The sequence below is a fragment of the Myxocyprinus asiaticus genome, chromosome 33 (assembly GCF_019703515.2).
Source record: "Myxocyprinus asiaticus isolate MX2 ecotype Aquarium Trade chromosome 33, UBuf_Myxa_2, whole genome shotgun sequence".
Classification (NCBI taxonomy): Eukaryota; Metazoa; Chordata; class Actinopteri; order Cypriniformes; family Catostomidae; genus Myxocyprinus; species Myxocyprinus asiaticus.
In genome coordinates, this window is record NC_059376.1 from 18373502 (window position 1) to 18389486 (window position 15985).

The window sequence follows — 15985 nt, forward strand, 5'->3', positions numbered from 1 at the left end:
TTTAACTATTTCCATTTAATTTGCTAATATTATTTGTTCACTCTATTTGCAGCATTGTTACTTTATTTTACATATTTTGCACAATTTCTCATTATACACAGCTATGTTGCTAACACTTTAGCAATACAAATGTACAGTTTTTGCCATGCCAATAAAGCACACTAAACTGAAATTCTAATTTAATTTATATGAGCATTCATAAAAATGTATTTGATTTGGAATATAAGAGGGAATATTACCTGTGGCGGGTGACCTGGTTCTACTGCCAGTAGGTTCAGGCTGATTAAGTGTTTCAGGAACTGTTCCCACTGAGAAAAGACAACAGAAACCGGTCAGCATCATTGAAATGATCTATCCAAACCAAATATGCAAATTATGAAAAACTAAACTCAAATAAGTAGACAGACTTTTTCTGTTAATTCCAGACCCCCACCAAAACTACCTCTAACATACATTATCTTCCTCTTTTAGTCCTATATGCAAATCAAAGTATACATCTGCTGTGAACTGGGGTCCTTACCCTGTAGAGAGGGTAGATATGGTCTGAATCCTCCTGTGGAGTGTCTACGATGAGACAAACCTCTTCCTGTATCAGGTGAAGCCCCGGTTCTCCCACATGCCGTAAATTCACTCGTGCAGTGAGGTACAGGCCTGAAACAGAAGCAAGGGAACTCATAAGGGGATGCATGGGGCATTCATATGAGATCATTTATACATGTCTGAATTCTTATCATGTGTGGGAGAGTGAGGGAGAAATAGTAAGAGTGAGCTAACCTGTCAGACCCTTGTAGGTTCTGCTCCATTCTTTGGTAGTTGTGTTTTTGTGTAGGCACTGGAACAGGAACAGACTGACTGTAACTACTGCCACAGCACTCCCCACGCCTACAGAGAAAGAGAGAGCATATCCTGTGCACATTAACAACATTAAGACCACTTGTTCCCTCTCATTCCATCCCAACAATTCGCACTTTCTCCTGTCACATTGACGCCGTTTTCACCTGGTATTAAGATGCGTCTCGGGTGATCCGATCAACATGTGGTCAGGCGAGATACATCGCTGTTTACACCTGGTCGCTCAAATGCGTCTCCTGTGACCTATTGTGTTGGGATTTCGAGGGGAGGGACTCTGTTTCATGACGACATACATCAATCACTATGTCATTGTGTTACTGCATGATAATAAACTGCAAAAAAGTCATAAAAGACTGTGGTCCAGGACGCATTCAGGATGGATTAGCATTTACACTTCAAATGAGATGTGTTCACATGCGTTTTTGACTACCACCATATGTGATTTTTGTGATCCAATCACAAAACATTTTCAACCCCGTTTACATTTGTATTTAGGGCTGACCACTTGTGATCAGATCACCAGAAATGCATCTTAATACCAGGTGTAAACGGGGTCATTAGCTCAGACAGCTGTCCATCAGTTCACACATGCAAACAAAGGCTATTGTTGCTGTTTAACAAGAGCCGCCCGCCTTTAGAGAGAGTGTGTTTATACAGTCTCTTCAGCATTTGACACTAATCCCAGAACTATATCACCCCAGCACACACACACACACACACACACACACACACACACACACACAGTACCTGGAAGGACTAGGGGAGATTTTGTGAGACGGTGAGGATAATGGAGTTCCACCTACACAAGCAGTGACACCCAGTAGTGAACTTCTAGAAATAGCACACACACAATTACACAAGAGTTATGCTTAAAACCTTCCAGCTGTAACAATAACATAGCTAGAAGAACTTAACTAAACCTAATTTATGATAAAACAGCTATTAGTGTTACAATAAAACCATAAATGGATCAAAGACACAGCCAAAACCCAACCCAACACAGTTAACAAACAGAAAGTGAAAGCAGTAGAAATAGGGCATGGTTGACATGACATGAAGTCTAATAACTCCCATTTACAACCACACACACGTTTACATAGCTATGTGCATGAGGACATACCGCACACTTTTGTTTATTTAAAGGTGCACTCAGTAACTTATTGTTCGTGTCATCTTGGACTTACAGTGACACCCAGTGGTGTGGATGCAGTATCATTCAAAACCAATAGTTTTCAGTTACAGATGCCATTGTAAAAATTCACTATTCACAATCTGCCATGATTAATTTAATCCAAGAGTGAAAGTGTCCAATAACAAGATGGTTACTGAGATTAAGGGAGTAGTTTTCAGCTGGTCATGTGATTCTAAAATGGCAGCCCCCATGATGGTGCCCCTGTCCCATGTATAATAAAACAGCTTTTATAAGATTACTGATATGACTAGAGTCCTTATCTCATGTGAATGGTCATAATTTTATAGATATGTTTCAAAATTGCAATTCATTTCTTTAGGAGTAAAATTTGGAATGCCCAATTTCCAATGCACTCTAAGTCCTCGTGGTGGCGTAGTGACTCACCTCAATCCGGGTGGTGGAGGACGAATCTCAGTTGCCTCCGCGTTTGAGACCGTCAATCTGCACATTTTACCACATCTTGTCGAGAGCATTAACGCAGAGACGTAACGCGTGTGGAGGCTTCACACTATTCTTCGCGGCATCCACGCTCAACTCACCACGTGCCTCACCGAGAGCGAGAACCACATAATAGCGACCATGAGGAGGTTACCCCATGTGACTCTACCCACCCTAGCAACCGGGCCAATTTGGTTGCTTAGGAGACCTGGCTGGAGTCACTCAGCACGTCCTGGATTCGAACTCGTGACTCCAGTTGTGGTAGTCAGCATCAATACTCGCTGAGCTACCCAGGCCCCCAGGAGTAAAACGTTTTTAATGGGGAAAACATTTCTGAGTGCACCTTTAAAGCCAATTCCTACAGCCCAGAAATATTTTTGCATTTTTACAACAAAAAACATAATTTACTTTATTCATGAATTATTTATGACTAAGTTAACTTCTGATGATGATTTTGTTATAAACCCACACATATGCACACCTACATACAAACAAGAGAGATTCTAAACAACTTCAGAGCTCCTTTTAAGTGGATCATCACTGCTGACATCACATGAGCCTAAGTTTACACTGACAGAAATTCTGGAATGAAAAACTAGGTCATGAATGCACAAGATGATGGTTGCATAAGATAAGAACACTCCTGGCATGTATCTGAAACCTTGGAATGCAAGAGAACATTTGCTATAAAGACCACTCTTTACAAAGAAACAGCCCTCATGATGCTTCTTCATAGAACCATAAAAATGGTCAACAGGGCAACTGACTACTCCCACCACTGAAATGAATATTTATGGCAAGTGATGTGCTGGCAAGCATGCAAACTGCTATATTTAGTGTGGAAACAAAATGTCTCTGTGCATGTGTGTAGTATGAATGTGCAGGTTATAGATGTGTCACATGAATATAAACTTTATGTGTGGGCCTTGTCACTTTAACATTCAAAGTATGACAGAAATGAAAATCCACTTACCCGCTCTGTATCACACTATCCTGGCCTCCTGCATTCGATAAGTCACCTGTAATAGTTGACAGAATGATACCAGATTTATACCACTTTATGTTTGGGCAAAAAATAAATAAATAAATAATTTAGCTTCTTAAATAATGCAGTGTAGGTCAATGAGAGTGATGATTCAACTTACTGGTGAACTGAGCAGGCACCATTACGAAGTCATCGGACTCAGAGGAAGATGAGTCTTTCGGCAGGAAACCTGGAGATGCCGTTGTGTTAGTTTGGGGGAGGGACCTCGGAGTTTCAAAGTCAGACTGAGAAAAGAACAACAAAAAAACCTCATTGCGAATAAATCGCAATACAGCAGGTCTCAACAATAAAGATGTGAGTTTCTAGTCTAAGGGCTAGAATGGGTTAAAATGATAAACAAATCAATGTTCCATTGTTTTCCTGTTAAAGTGCGCTTATAAATTTGTAGCTGTCATGGAGATACATTATAGCTGTATAATTTCCAGTTATTATTGCATATTAAAAGCCAAGAGTGTAATTTCAGCACCACTATTGTCACCAAATGCAAAAGTTTTCCATCAGGTTTTCTTATACATATAAAATTATGTCTCTAGCCCATGAAAATATTAGCAGGGCTAGTACAAATTAATTACTCAGTAACTTGCCCAACACTGCCAACAGAAAAAACCCTCATTGTTGAGCCCTGTACGGTATTGTATGCAGAGCATAGACTATATAGAGCATGGCAAACAATATCTAATTGAAGTAGAGCATGCAGTTCATGCATCATGTGCTGTCATTTGATACCCGAGTAGGAGTGAGGTGAGAGGCTGAGGAACCACTGCTGGAACTCCCTGAACCGGAGCTGGGATAGGAGGGCACGGGCACCGGAGAGGCTAAAACAATAATGCAGGGAGTTCATAAAAATAATCTGGTCAAAACATACTATATTAGCAGGGAAAAAGGAATATAAACCACAATTTTACATTTCTTCACAGATGTGCTGGCCTCCAGGAAGGGGTGGTGGAAAAACTCATCTGGAATACAAAAGGCCAAACCTGAGTTAATTCCAGACAATAAGCAATCCTAATTCCTAGGGAGTATAATTTGTGAATTGAGATTACAGTTTCTATAGAACATTGGAAAGTGTGTACATCTGTGTATGTGAACATATGTTTATGTCCACTTACCAAAGTCCATGCGTTCCCTGTGGTTCCTCTGCAGCAACCCAAGCAGCAAGTGCCGTAGTTGACTGGAGGTTTCCCGTGGAATACTGGAAAAGACATTTTAAGCAGTGTTAGACATTGCCAGAAATCACAACCTACATGGAATGCTGTGTTTTTATATATGTTATAAATGTTTTTGCATGCAGTTGTGAAACATGTTTTATAGTGAGGATGTTTTTTTCTTTTAAATAATACCATGACTTGGTTTCATTTATCTATTAAAGGGATAGTTCACCCACAAATGAAAATGTTCTTATCATTTACTCACCCTCATGCCATCCTAGGTGTGTATGATTTCTTTCACCTGCAAAACACAAATAAAGATTTTTAGAAGAATATTTCAGCTCTGTAGGTCCGTACAATGCAAGTGAATGGTGACCAGAACTTTGATGCTAAAAAAAAAAAACACATCAAGGCATCATAAAAGTAATCCATTCGACTCCAGTGGTTAAATCCATGTCTTCTGAATCGATATAATGGTGTGGGTGAGAAACAGATCAACATTTAAGTAATTATTTTACTATCAATCTCCACCTTTGACCAGCCCCAACCAGTAGGTGGCTGAATGTGAAAGTGAAAATGTAGATTTTCAGTAAAAAATTACTTAAATATTGATCTGTTTCTCACCCACGCTTATCATATAGCTTCAGAAGACATGGATTGAACCACTGGAGTCTTATGGATTACTTTTACACTGCTTTTATGTCTCTTTTCTGGTCACCATTCACTTGCATTGTTTGGACCTACAGAGCTGAGATATTTTTCTAAAAATTGTCATTTGTGTTTTGCAGAAGACAGAAAGTCATACACAGCTGGGACAGCATGAGGGTTAGAAAATGATGAGAGAATTTTTATCTTTTGGTGAACTATCCCTTTAACTTTATACAAAGTGCAGTAAACATGAGAAACTAAAATCAATATTTACTGTGACCCCCCTATGCCTTTAAAACAGCACCACTTCTTCTAGGTACAACTGGACAAGACATGATAAGTTGTTCCAAGCATCTTGGAGAACTTGCCACAGTTCTATGTATTTACGCAGTCTGAATTGCTTTGTCTCTACATGTAATCCCAGACTGACTCAGTGATGTTGAGATGCGGGCTCTGTGGCGGCAATACCATCTGTTGCAGGACTCCTTGTTCTAATTCTATTAGCTCTATTTGCAAAAGGAATGTTGGAAATCTAAAACTGATATTTCCTATTGACACACTAAAGCAGAATCTTCGTAGGACAAATGTTTATATGAAACATCTAATGTGCTTAAGACTTTTGCAAGAGACCTTTGAGCCAGTATCATCAGGACTAAACTAGACCATGTTGACTGATGACTAACACACAGTCATTAGGGTCACTTACTTGGGACTCAGGCTCCGGTTTCTTTCATAGAACTGCCGCAGTTCCTGGGGAGTACTTGCCTGGAAAAACAAAATAAAACTGATCATGATTGTGATAAATCAATTTTTAGAGAGAGATAAATTGTTCATGACACTCACAGTGTTACACGGAAATGTTCTTGTGCTAGGAAAGGATTTATTAGTAGTGCTTGCTAAGGTAATTAATAAATGATCCCAAAAAATGTGCTGCTTTTTGAGGAAAGGTGTGCTATTACTTTCCTACTCAATCGGTTTTTCCATGGTGGACAGAGTATGAAATTAACTTTTTTGCCCACCAGCCACAGTGGCAGGTGAATGCACAATTTTACCTGCCAAATGGATTTTTGTACCTGCCACTTAAATTTTTCATCAATATATACATATTACTGTATATATACTGTATGTATACATACAATTTTAATATAATGTTATATTGTAATACAAAATACTGTATAATACCAATAATAAAAGCACAAGCACAGAACAGAATCTTTCTGTTCTAGCACCATTTCAAGTCACCTCACATCATTGCATGTCATTTGCTATGTATGTTAACGTATACAGACACAAATATTTGGAATTAAGTAATGTCAAAATGAAATGAATATACAAGGCAAGTAAAAAGTGAACTGCTCCGTCAAAATAAAGCGAAGCTAAACTCAGAAAACCTCTAGAGAAGGTCTGAGATCATTTGCAGCATTAGACGAGTCGACACTATTCTTGCAAACTGTTTTCAGACGACAGAAACAGAGAACAAAGAGTGAGTTCTCAATGCATGCGTGTGTTCGTGAGAAGCGCCGGGCCACTGAACCTCTGAATACACAGTGAATCAGACACACACATCAACAGCTTTTCTTTCAAGGGTGTTTCTTCAAACATAAAATGGACAAAAAGAATCCCATTAACTTACAATAAGGGAGACTCATGGCAAATCTAGGGATCAACATTAGAGACTTGAGTGAGCTCTTTTTACTTAGATCAGTAAGCAACCACCTAGCAACCACACAGAACACCCTGGCAACAACCCAGAACACCCTAGCATTGTGGCCGTGACTTTCTCATGGGTAAACATCACTTAGATGTTCTTCAGAAAAGTAAAAATCTAGTTTGATATATTTGGTTCCCTAATTGAATGTAAAACTACATACTGCCTGTCAGGTATGTACTGTATAATGCATTATTTTAGACTATTATCAACTTAGTTACATACTCAAGTGAATTCAACTGCTGCACCCTTGTAACCCCTGGCTTTTTGGGATGTAAATATTTTCTCCAGGTTTGAAGTTAAACCTTAAACCTTTTAGTTTAGTCAGGGCCTGAAGGCTTTCTAAAGGCAACAGAAATAAGCATAAACCTAACATTTCCATGCAGGGAGCAGTAATCCCAGGGGACAACATAACGGTTGACACAGAAATGACCTGTTTGCATGCTTGAACTGCGTTCTAAATGAACTCAGTGACCTGCCTTGTGCCGTAGACCGATACTACAAGAGTGTCACAAATGCTCAATGAATGAGACTCATTTTCTGAAGCTAAAAATATAAAGCCATAAAGAGGCACAGTTATGACAAGTTTGATCAGGTGGCATTAGGTTGACTTCACCCACACATTAGACCCTGCTAACAATACCTGGTCAAAGGCTAAGATGAAAGATACTAATAATACACAATGGCATGCAGGTCACCTTTTCAAGATAACTAACATTCACTGTTATGAAGAGTAATAACATGCGAATGGCCAGTCTGTGGTAATATTTAGCAGAAGTACTGCAGCAACAGTAGACTTAAACTTGTCTAAACTTGGATATTTTGTAATATGATCATGAAAAAAAGAGAACTCCTTGTTTTGATGACCACAGAGATGCCACCCATAAGAGTGTGTGTATGTGTTCAAGTTAATTTGAGAGTGTGTTTAGTTGCATAAACACGTGGTTATGTTTATCAGAAAGATGCTGAAGAGATTTCACAATAATGTCTCACACTCTAAAGGGCATAAATAACTAAGGGTGCCAGCCAGAGGCTCTTTCGCAATGAAATTGTTCTGGAATGATCACTCTCACTCTCTTGGATTGTTAGCATTTTTTTTTCTCAGTAACTATACAAATTTGTGTGCTTGTGTAAGTAGGCTATTTTTTTTTCTCAGCAATATCCATATATAATTAGTGCTGTGTGGTTCAGACACATTCTTCAGGGAAAAAACCCTTTAAATTGATTCACAGAGTTCAAAAAGGAAGCACATGAGTGCTCTAATAACTGACTATCACTGCTGCATTTACAAATAGACAGACAGCAGTGTGTGCGCGTGTATGTGTGTCAGGTTAAAAAGGTGCTTTCTTTGACAAACCTTTTTGCTTGTGTACTGTGTGTCACTAACCTGAAAAGGGGCTTTGCCAGTCAAACACTGGTAGATGATGGTCCCTACACTCCACAGGTCAGCTTTGGCATCGTAATTCTGTGACATGATGACCTCAGGAGCCTGCAAAATGAACAAGACTTTGTATTGTCAAGAGCATTTGGTTCTAATCTCTCAAAAATGTCTTAAGTACATTAAGTCATAAAGATTAAGAAATCTAAAGCATATATTCTCAAACTCATGCATGCCTTATAACTTTAGTTGACATGTCTACAGTACATTTTGAAGTTGTGAAGTAGAGGCGATTATTCATATTTCGATGAGCAATAGGATAATGTGAAATTTCTGAAGATGACAAGCACTCACCATATACATTGGAGAGCCACAGAGGGTGGCAGCCATTGTGTTACTCTGCAGATACCGGGCGAAGCCAAAATCAGCTAAAGAGAAAGAGAGATAAGAAGCAAAATTAGTGTGAGGTGCTAATGACCATGTTTGGTGGCTTGTTTTGGAAGCAGTGCAGAAAGACAGGGCTGGAATGTTTATAGCGAGTGTCTCTTGGCTGTTTGACTTTACACAGCTGTGTAGTGACTCATAGCGTCTACCTATCACTGATGAGTAAACAGAACAATGTTGTAAACATCTCACCACCATGTGATCAAACACTAACTGCAGTCAAAACAAAAGGACAAAAACAACACAACCTCGTCGTTATCCCATAAGAGTATTCTCACAGTCCAGACTTATTACATACTGAGACTTGATCAGTTTTGTTGTTTCTTTAAAAGGGTTGAAAGCTGTGTTCCTATAAGGGCAGCTGACCTGAGATCTGTGTGACAGGATTCCAACACCTTCTGACTAGGGGTGGGAGAAAAAAAATAAAGTGATTCTCCATTGCATCGCGATTAGTTCCTCAACGATTCTGAATCAACGATTCTGAACGCCCTTATGTGTGAGCCAGAAAAAGAATCAGATGCGCATATGCTAAATCCACGCGCACACCACAGAACTGATCACAGACTGGATATACCAACCAAACATCCATGGTCCTCGACTGAAAATACGATCCTGAAATTCAGAGAATTTATTCGTAACACGTCATGAAAAATGGGGTAGCACCCGCTATTGAACTGATTTGCAAAGAATGGGGAAAAAACAGCTGGAAATAAAGATGAGACAGCAATTCGGCAGACGTTGGTGTCGTTTTTATTTTAGAATTATTTTTTGTCTCCTGCTTCCCAATGCCTTTCTCTTCTCTTGCGCTCTGTATTTCTTTGGCTGTTACCTCATGCCGGTCTCTCGCTCATCGGGACAGTGCGCATACCCTTTGAATCATAATTAAATTGAAACGTGAGGCCAGTGAAGTTCCACATCTCTACTTCTGACCAAAGAATTTCCAAGTATTTTCAAATAGTTTTTTGTTTACTGGATTTTTTAGAGATTGCTCTCACAAAGAGCAATTTCTTGCTGAAAATATTTTAGAGCTTAGCAAAACTTGAATCATTTATATTCACTATAGAAATTTACAGTACATGACTTTTTAAAGATTTGATTAACTTCCGTGACTTTTCCAGGCCTGTTTTAAACTCCTGCACAGATAGTGTACAGTATAGAATTCCCTGATATTTCCTGGTGTAAAATATCCAGAGCACCCACCCAGTTTGATGCAGATGTTGTTGGGGTTGGACCTGCGACCCATGCTGTAGGAAAGGAGAATGTTTTGGGGTTTCAGGTCACGGTGGATGATGCCTTTACTCCTTAAAACACTCATGGCTCCCGCAATCTGATACAATAACACACGGATCGTATCTTCACTTAGAGATCCTTTAGCTATAGAGAAAGGGAAGGAACAAAGAACTGATTTCACAAGACAGTTTACTAGAAAAAAAGCATTTTTTTTTTTTTTTTGTGATTTAACAGTATTAAATCTAATGGCTACTTGTATATGGCAAAAACCAGGTTACAATGTAATAAAAGGTATAGTGATTAAAAACCTACAGTTGTGCTCAAAAGTTTGCATACCCTGGCAGAAATTGTGAAATTTTGGCATTGATTTTGAAAATATGACTGATCATGCAAAAAAAAACTGTCTTTTATTTAAGGATAGTGATCATATGAAGCCATTTATTATCACATAGTTGTTTGGCTCCTTTTTAAATCATAATGATAACAGAAATCACCCAAATGGCCCTGATCAAAAGTTGACATACCCTTGAATGTTTGGTCTTGTTAGACACACAAGGTGACACACAGGTTTAAATGGCAATTAAAGGTTAATTTTCCACACCTGTGGCTTTTTAAATTGCAATTAGTGTCTGTGTATAAATAGTCAATGAGTTTGTTAGCTCTCATGTGGATGCACTGAGCAGGCTAGATACTGAGCCATGGGGAGCAGAAAAGAACTGTCAAAAGACCTGCGTAACAAGGTAATGGAACTTTATAAAGATGGAAAAGAATATAAAAAGATATCCAAAGCCTTGAAAATGCCAGTCAGTACTGTTCAATCACTTAATAAGAAGTGGAAAATTTGGGGATCTCTTGATACCAAGCCAAGGTCAGGTAGACCAAGAAAGATTTCAGCCACAACTGTCAGAAGAATTGTTCGGGATACAAAGAAAAACCCACAGGTAACCTCAGGAGAAATACAGGCTGCTCTGGAAAAAGACGGTGTGGTTGTTTCAAGGAGCACAATATGACGATACTTGAACACAAATGAGCTGCATGGTCGAGTTGCCAGAAAGAAGCATTTACTGCACCAATGCCACAAAAAAGCCTGGTTACAATATGCCCGACAACACCTTGACATGCCTCACAGCTTCTGGCACACTGTAATTTGGAGTGATGAGACCAAAATAGAGCTTTTTGGTCACAACCATAAGCGCTATGTTTGGAGAGGGGTCAACAAGGCCTATAGTGAAAAGAATACCATCCCTACTGTGAAGCATGGTGGTGGCTCAGCTCTAAAGGCACGGGGAATCTTGTGAAAATTGATGGCAAGAAAATCAGAAAATACTGGCAGACAATGTGCATCCTTCTGCATGAAAACTGTGTATGGGACGCTCTTAGACTTTCCAGCACGACAATGACCCTAAGCACAAGGCCAAGTTGACCCTCCAGTGGTTACAGCAGAAAAAGGTGAAGGTTCTGGAGTGGCCATCACAGTCTCCTGACCTTAATATCATCGAGCCACTCTGGGGAAATCTCAAATGTGCGGTTCATGCAAGACGACCAAAGACTTTGCATGACCTGGAGGCATTTTGCCAAGACGAATGGGCAGCTATACCACCTGCAAGAATTTGGGGCCTCATAGACAACTATTACAAAAGACTGCATGCTGTCATTGATGCTAAAGGGGGCAATACACAGTAATAAGAACTAAGGGTATGCAGACTTTTGAACAGGGGTCATTTCATTTTTTTCTTTGTTGCCATGTTTTGTTTTATGATTGTGGCATTATGTTATAACCTACAGTTCAATATGAATCCCATAAGAAATAAAAGAAATGTGTTTTGCCTGCTCACTCATGTTTTCTTTAAAAGTGGTACATATATTACCAATTCTCCAAGGGTATGCAAAATTTTGAGCACAACTGTATATCCAATATTTTAAATATATTTTTGATAAAAAATAAATAAAAATAAAAAAACACTTTAAAACTGAATCTGGTCTGACTTTGATAAAAATATTTTCAAAAGTATCAGTCAAATAAAATAATTTCCTCAAAGAATTAAAATAAATTAAAACACTTTGAAATATGGTATATTACATCATCATTAGACATGGCCACTGTTTAGAGAGAGTGAGCAATCCATTATATCAGTCATAATACAAAGGCCTAGCAGCAACCCAACTCCAAAACCCATAGCCCCCCTTCTCCCAGGTCTTATTTTTAGCCCTCGTGTTTTTCCACTGCAGGGCAGATAATAGACTAACAGGTGGATGAGGTCAGGGTGTGGGTTGACTTTCAGCAGGGCTTCTTGGTGTTGTGCCAAGGCAAGCAGTGCCAGCGAGTCTATGATAAGAGGTGAGGGGGTTGTGGGGGGTCAGGAGGCAAACATGGCCCGCGATGAGGTTGGCATGAGACCTAATGCAGGTCAATGCTACAAGTCTGGGTCCTAAAAATGAGCAGTCAATGCAAACACTGTAAATATAGCCAGACTGGAAATTTTATGGTGAGATGGAGATTAATTCAAAGTGTGGATGAGACCATTTAAAAAAATGCTCTATTTGCAGCAGCACATGTGGGAAAGGGAGCTATTCTCAGAGGTCCCTATCTTTCTGAGGAAAGATCAGGCAGGTTGTTTGCTAGGTAAATTTATCTCTGCACTTTTAGGAGTGATTTCAAGTCCTAAGTAAGTTTAAGGCTGACTGCAAACAAGCATTGTTACCTTCTAGAAACAGACTTTGGTCTTAAATACTGTCAACAAACTTGAGTGATATACTGCCATGCCTTTATCATACTACCTGTTACTTAGAAACAATAAATGTAATGATTTGGACAAGGAGGTGTATTATTCCATGTCAACAAACAAGAAGTTGATGATAAAGCAACGCCATTCTAGGTAAACATACAAATTCTTCTTATGGAAGAATCCCATTTGAAATATGGATCTTGATTTTAATTTTAGAGGTATAAAACATTTAAAAAAGGATTTGAGAACATTTGAAAAAGTTCAATTAATGTATATGAAAAGGAACTTGCTCTGCATAAATTAGCACATAAAGATTGTGTTTTTCATATCAGAGTGCATATGCATTTATATAGGGACTTTGCTTTACATTTGCAAAACACTGTGGCCAAAGCATGGAGAACTGTCAGTCTGACGGACAGTCCAAAAAATACTATGGGATTACCATTTTTGGAAATATGTGCCATGTTAATGCCATAGTATTCTTTGTAGTAAATTGGAGTACCATGTAAATACTATGCTACATGAATACGATAAACATTCAGCACCATAGTATATATATCAAAGTACAATGGTATTATCATCTGATAGCATCACTGTACCATGGTACTGCCACAGTATTTTTGAAAGCATACATAAGTGAAAAACTGAGGCTAGGGTACTTACAGAGTAAATACTCTGCTAGGTCTCCTCCATTGCAGTACTACAAAAGGAGACAGACAAACACTATTAGTATATAGTTAAAACAAATCAAACTCACTTAAAATGGATGAATAAGCACAATGGCAGCACAGATTCAGATCCCTTTATGCTGACAATAGTAACAGGGCAGTGTAGACTGAAATTAGCATGAAGTACATCCTGCAAGGGGGTGTGAAATTTGACCTCTGAATCATTTCTTCACTACTTCACACTAAGTCTATATTGAGGTTTACAGTGAGGCGAGGACCAAGTTATATGGACTTACCTCCATGACAAGATAGACACATCCCGAAATCTCCTGCAGATACAGACAGAGACATGCAATGCACTGTTAAACATTTGCCCGATGGAACTTTCACTGCATTCTCAATACATCTTACCTCTTTAATACATGTGTTCTTATGCCTTGCAAATGCAAACATTTGATTTTCTGAACATTGTTGTTCGAGAATACAGCTGAATTCTGATCATTTAAATACAATATAAAAATATGAATTTCTGTTGAAATTACAAGAGTGAGTTGTGATAGTCTTGCAAGCAACAGCTGGAATAAGTTGAAAATAAATCAGTTATGTTTCGCACTATACATGCCTTCAAATATTTTTTTTATTTTCTCCCCTTTTCTCCCCAATTTGACATGCCCAATTCCCAATGTGCTCTATGTCCTTGAGGTGGCGTAGCGACTCGCCTAAATCCAGGTGGTGGAGGACGAATCTCAGTTGCCTCCACATCTTATCATGTGGTTTGTTGAGCGCGTTACCGCGGAGACCTTGCGTGTGGAAGCTCACACTATCCACTGCGGCATCCACGCACAACTCACCTCACGCCCCACCGAGAGCGAAAACCACATTATAGCGACCATGAGGAGGTTAACCCAATGCGACTCTACCCACCCTAGCAACCAATTGGTTGCTTAGGAAGCCTGACTCGAGTCACACAACACGCCCTGGAATCGAACTTGTGACTCCAGGTGTGGTAGTCAGCGACATGCCTTCATTTAAGAAAAATGTGTTGGAGTTGTTTAGAGTTTCATTAGCTGTAAAAACTTAAAATATTAATAATTTGCAATGTTTTAGTTTTTTGGCAAAGAAAACAATTTTTCATGAAAAATATTTATTTATGACACTTAAAAAATATTTTATGCAAAATATAATGATAAATATATTTTTATTTATTTATGGTGGGTCAAGCAGAAATTGTATTTGTTATTTTTAAGAACTTATGAGACACCCATATACATGGTAAATGATGCATTTTGACATGCTATGGTATGCATTCCTCACTGTGTAGAAAAAGATTGACCTCTGGCTGTCTTCAGAAGAGAAGCCAATAAATCTGTCACAGTGAGTCACCATACAAAGCCTACTCATTACCTAAAGCCCTTAATGAATAGTCTTGTTAATACAGCGTGAGCGTGTGAGCACTACAAATCACAATATGAGTCTATACTTTGCATCAGCATCGTTACTTGATTAATGTAGTGGATCAATATGTCAGCGCAGAACAAGTGACATAATGACTATAAGCAACCTACATGAAGGTGCTATTTACATGGCCCAGATCCTGTGCCATTTGTCCTATTATCCATTTAGGCTCTGCATGTTACCTTAGTCAGGATAGGAGCAGAAGGTGTCATTACCCACAGCTGACTGATAAACAATCAGTTCAGCAGCTAGCATGATATGAAGGGAATATTTGTAAGAAACCAAACAAACCCATTTGATTTTCAAGTTATATAACACCTTATTTTATAAGAGTGACAATTATTCTGGATCAAGGGTTAAAGTTAAGCTGCCTGCATCTGTGTGTGTGTGTGTGTGTGTGTGTGTATGTGTATAACTTGTGAGAATTGAAACCAGGCCATCAGAGGTAATGCAAAGTAAACTGTGCAAAGAACAGCCCAAAGCTATGGACCAAAAACAGGTCAAAATACACTAAAATAATCTCCTCTCTCAGCATATTTAGAGGCCCTAGAGAAGGCTGCCACAACATAATGATTCATCAACATACAATACAAAGGTAAGCACCATATTTCGTAACAATTAATTGACTTAACTTAAGCAAGGCACAAGTTTGTCAGTCAAATCTGTATAACATAGAGATGGGGGTAATCGCTATTCCAAAATATCACAATATTTTACCTTATGAAACTGTACTGACATTCTAATGGCAAGAATCAACATTTTAGAGTCATAATTCCTCTAAAAAAACAAACAAACAATTCTATCATCATTTCCCCTTCATGTTGTTTCAAACCGGTATGACTAACTTTCGTGCATGGAAGAAAAAAGGACATGTTAGGCAGAATGTTATCCTCAGTTACCATTCACTTTCATTACATCTTTTTTTTTTTTTGTCCCCAACACAATGACAATGAGTTGTGATTGAGGTAAACTATCTGCTCCATTTGTGTTCCTTGAAAGAAAGTTATACAAATTTGGATCAAAAGGTGGACAGATAGTGGATTTTGCCAATAC

At 38.7% G+C, this 15985-nt stretch overlaps 1 protein-coding gene across 1 annotated transcript in view; it reads right to left on the reverse strand.

Moving 5' to 3' along the window:
- Window positions 1-15985, reverse strand: part of LOC127424131 (serine/threonine-protein kinase ULK1-like) — a 33913-nt gene that overhangs the window by 6384 nt on the left and 11544 nt on the right. Inside the window, exons 4-18 of the mRNA XM_051669054.1 lie at window positions 13774-13806; window positions 13473-13509; window positions 10054-10227; window positions 8764-8837; window positions 8419-8520; window positions 6030-6088; window positions 4637-4719; window positions 4433-4483; window positions 4254-4342; window positions 3628-3751; window positions 3456-3501; window positions 1600-1683; window positions 775-882; window positions 521-651; window positions 240-308 (exon numbers count right to left, since the gene is read on the reverse strand). Coding sequence (XP_051525014.1) covers window positions 240-308; window positions 521-651; window positions 775-882; window positions 1600-1683; window positions 3456-3501; window positions 3628-3751; window positions 4254-4342; window positions 4433-4483; window positions 4637-4719; window positions 6030-6088; window positions 8419-8520; window positions 8764-8837; window positions 10054-10227; window positions 13473-13509; window positions 13774-13806 — 1264 coding nt within the window. The remainder of the gene's footprint in view (window positions 1-239; window positions 309-520; window positions 652-774; window positions 883-1599; window positions 1684-3455; window positions 3502-3627; window positions 3752-4253; window positions 4343-4432; window positions 4484-4636; window positions 4720-6029; window positions 6089-8418; window positions 8521-8763; window positions 8838-10053; window positions 10228-13472; window positions 13510-13773; window positions 13807-15985) is intronic.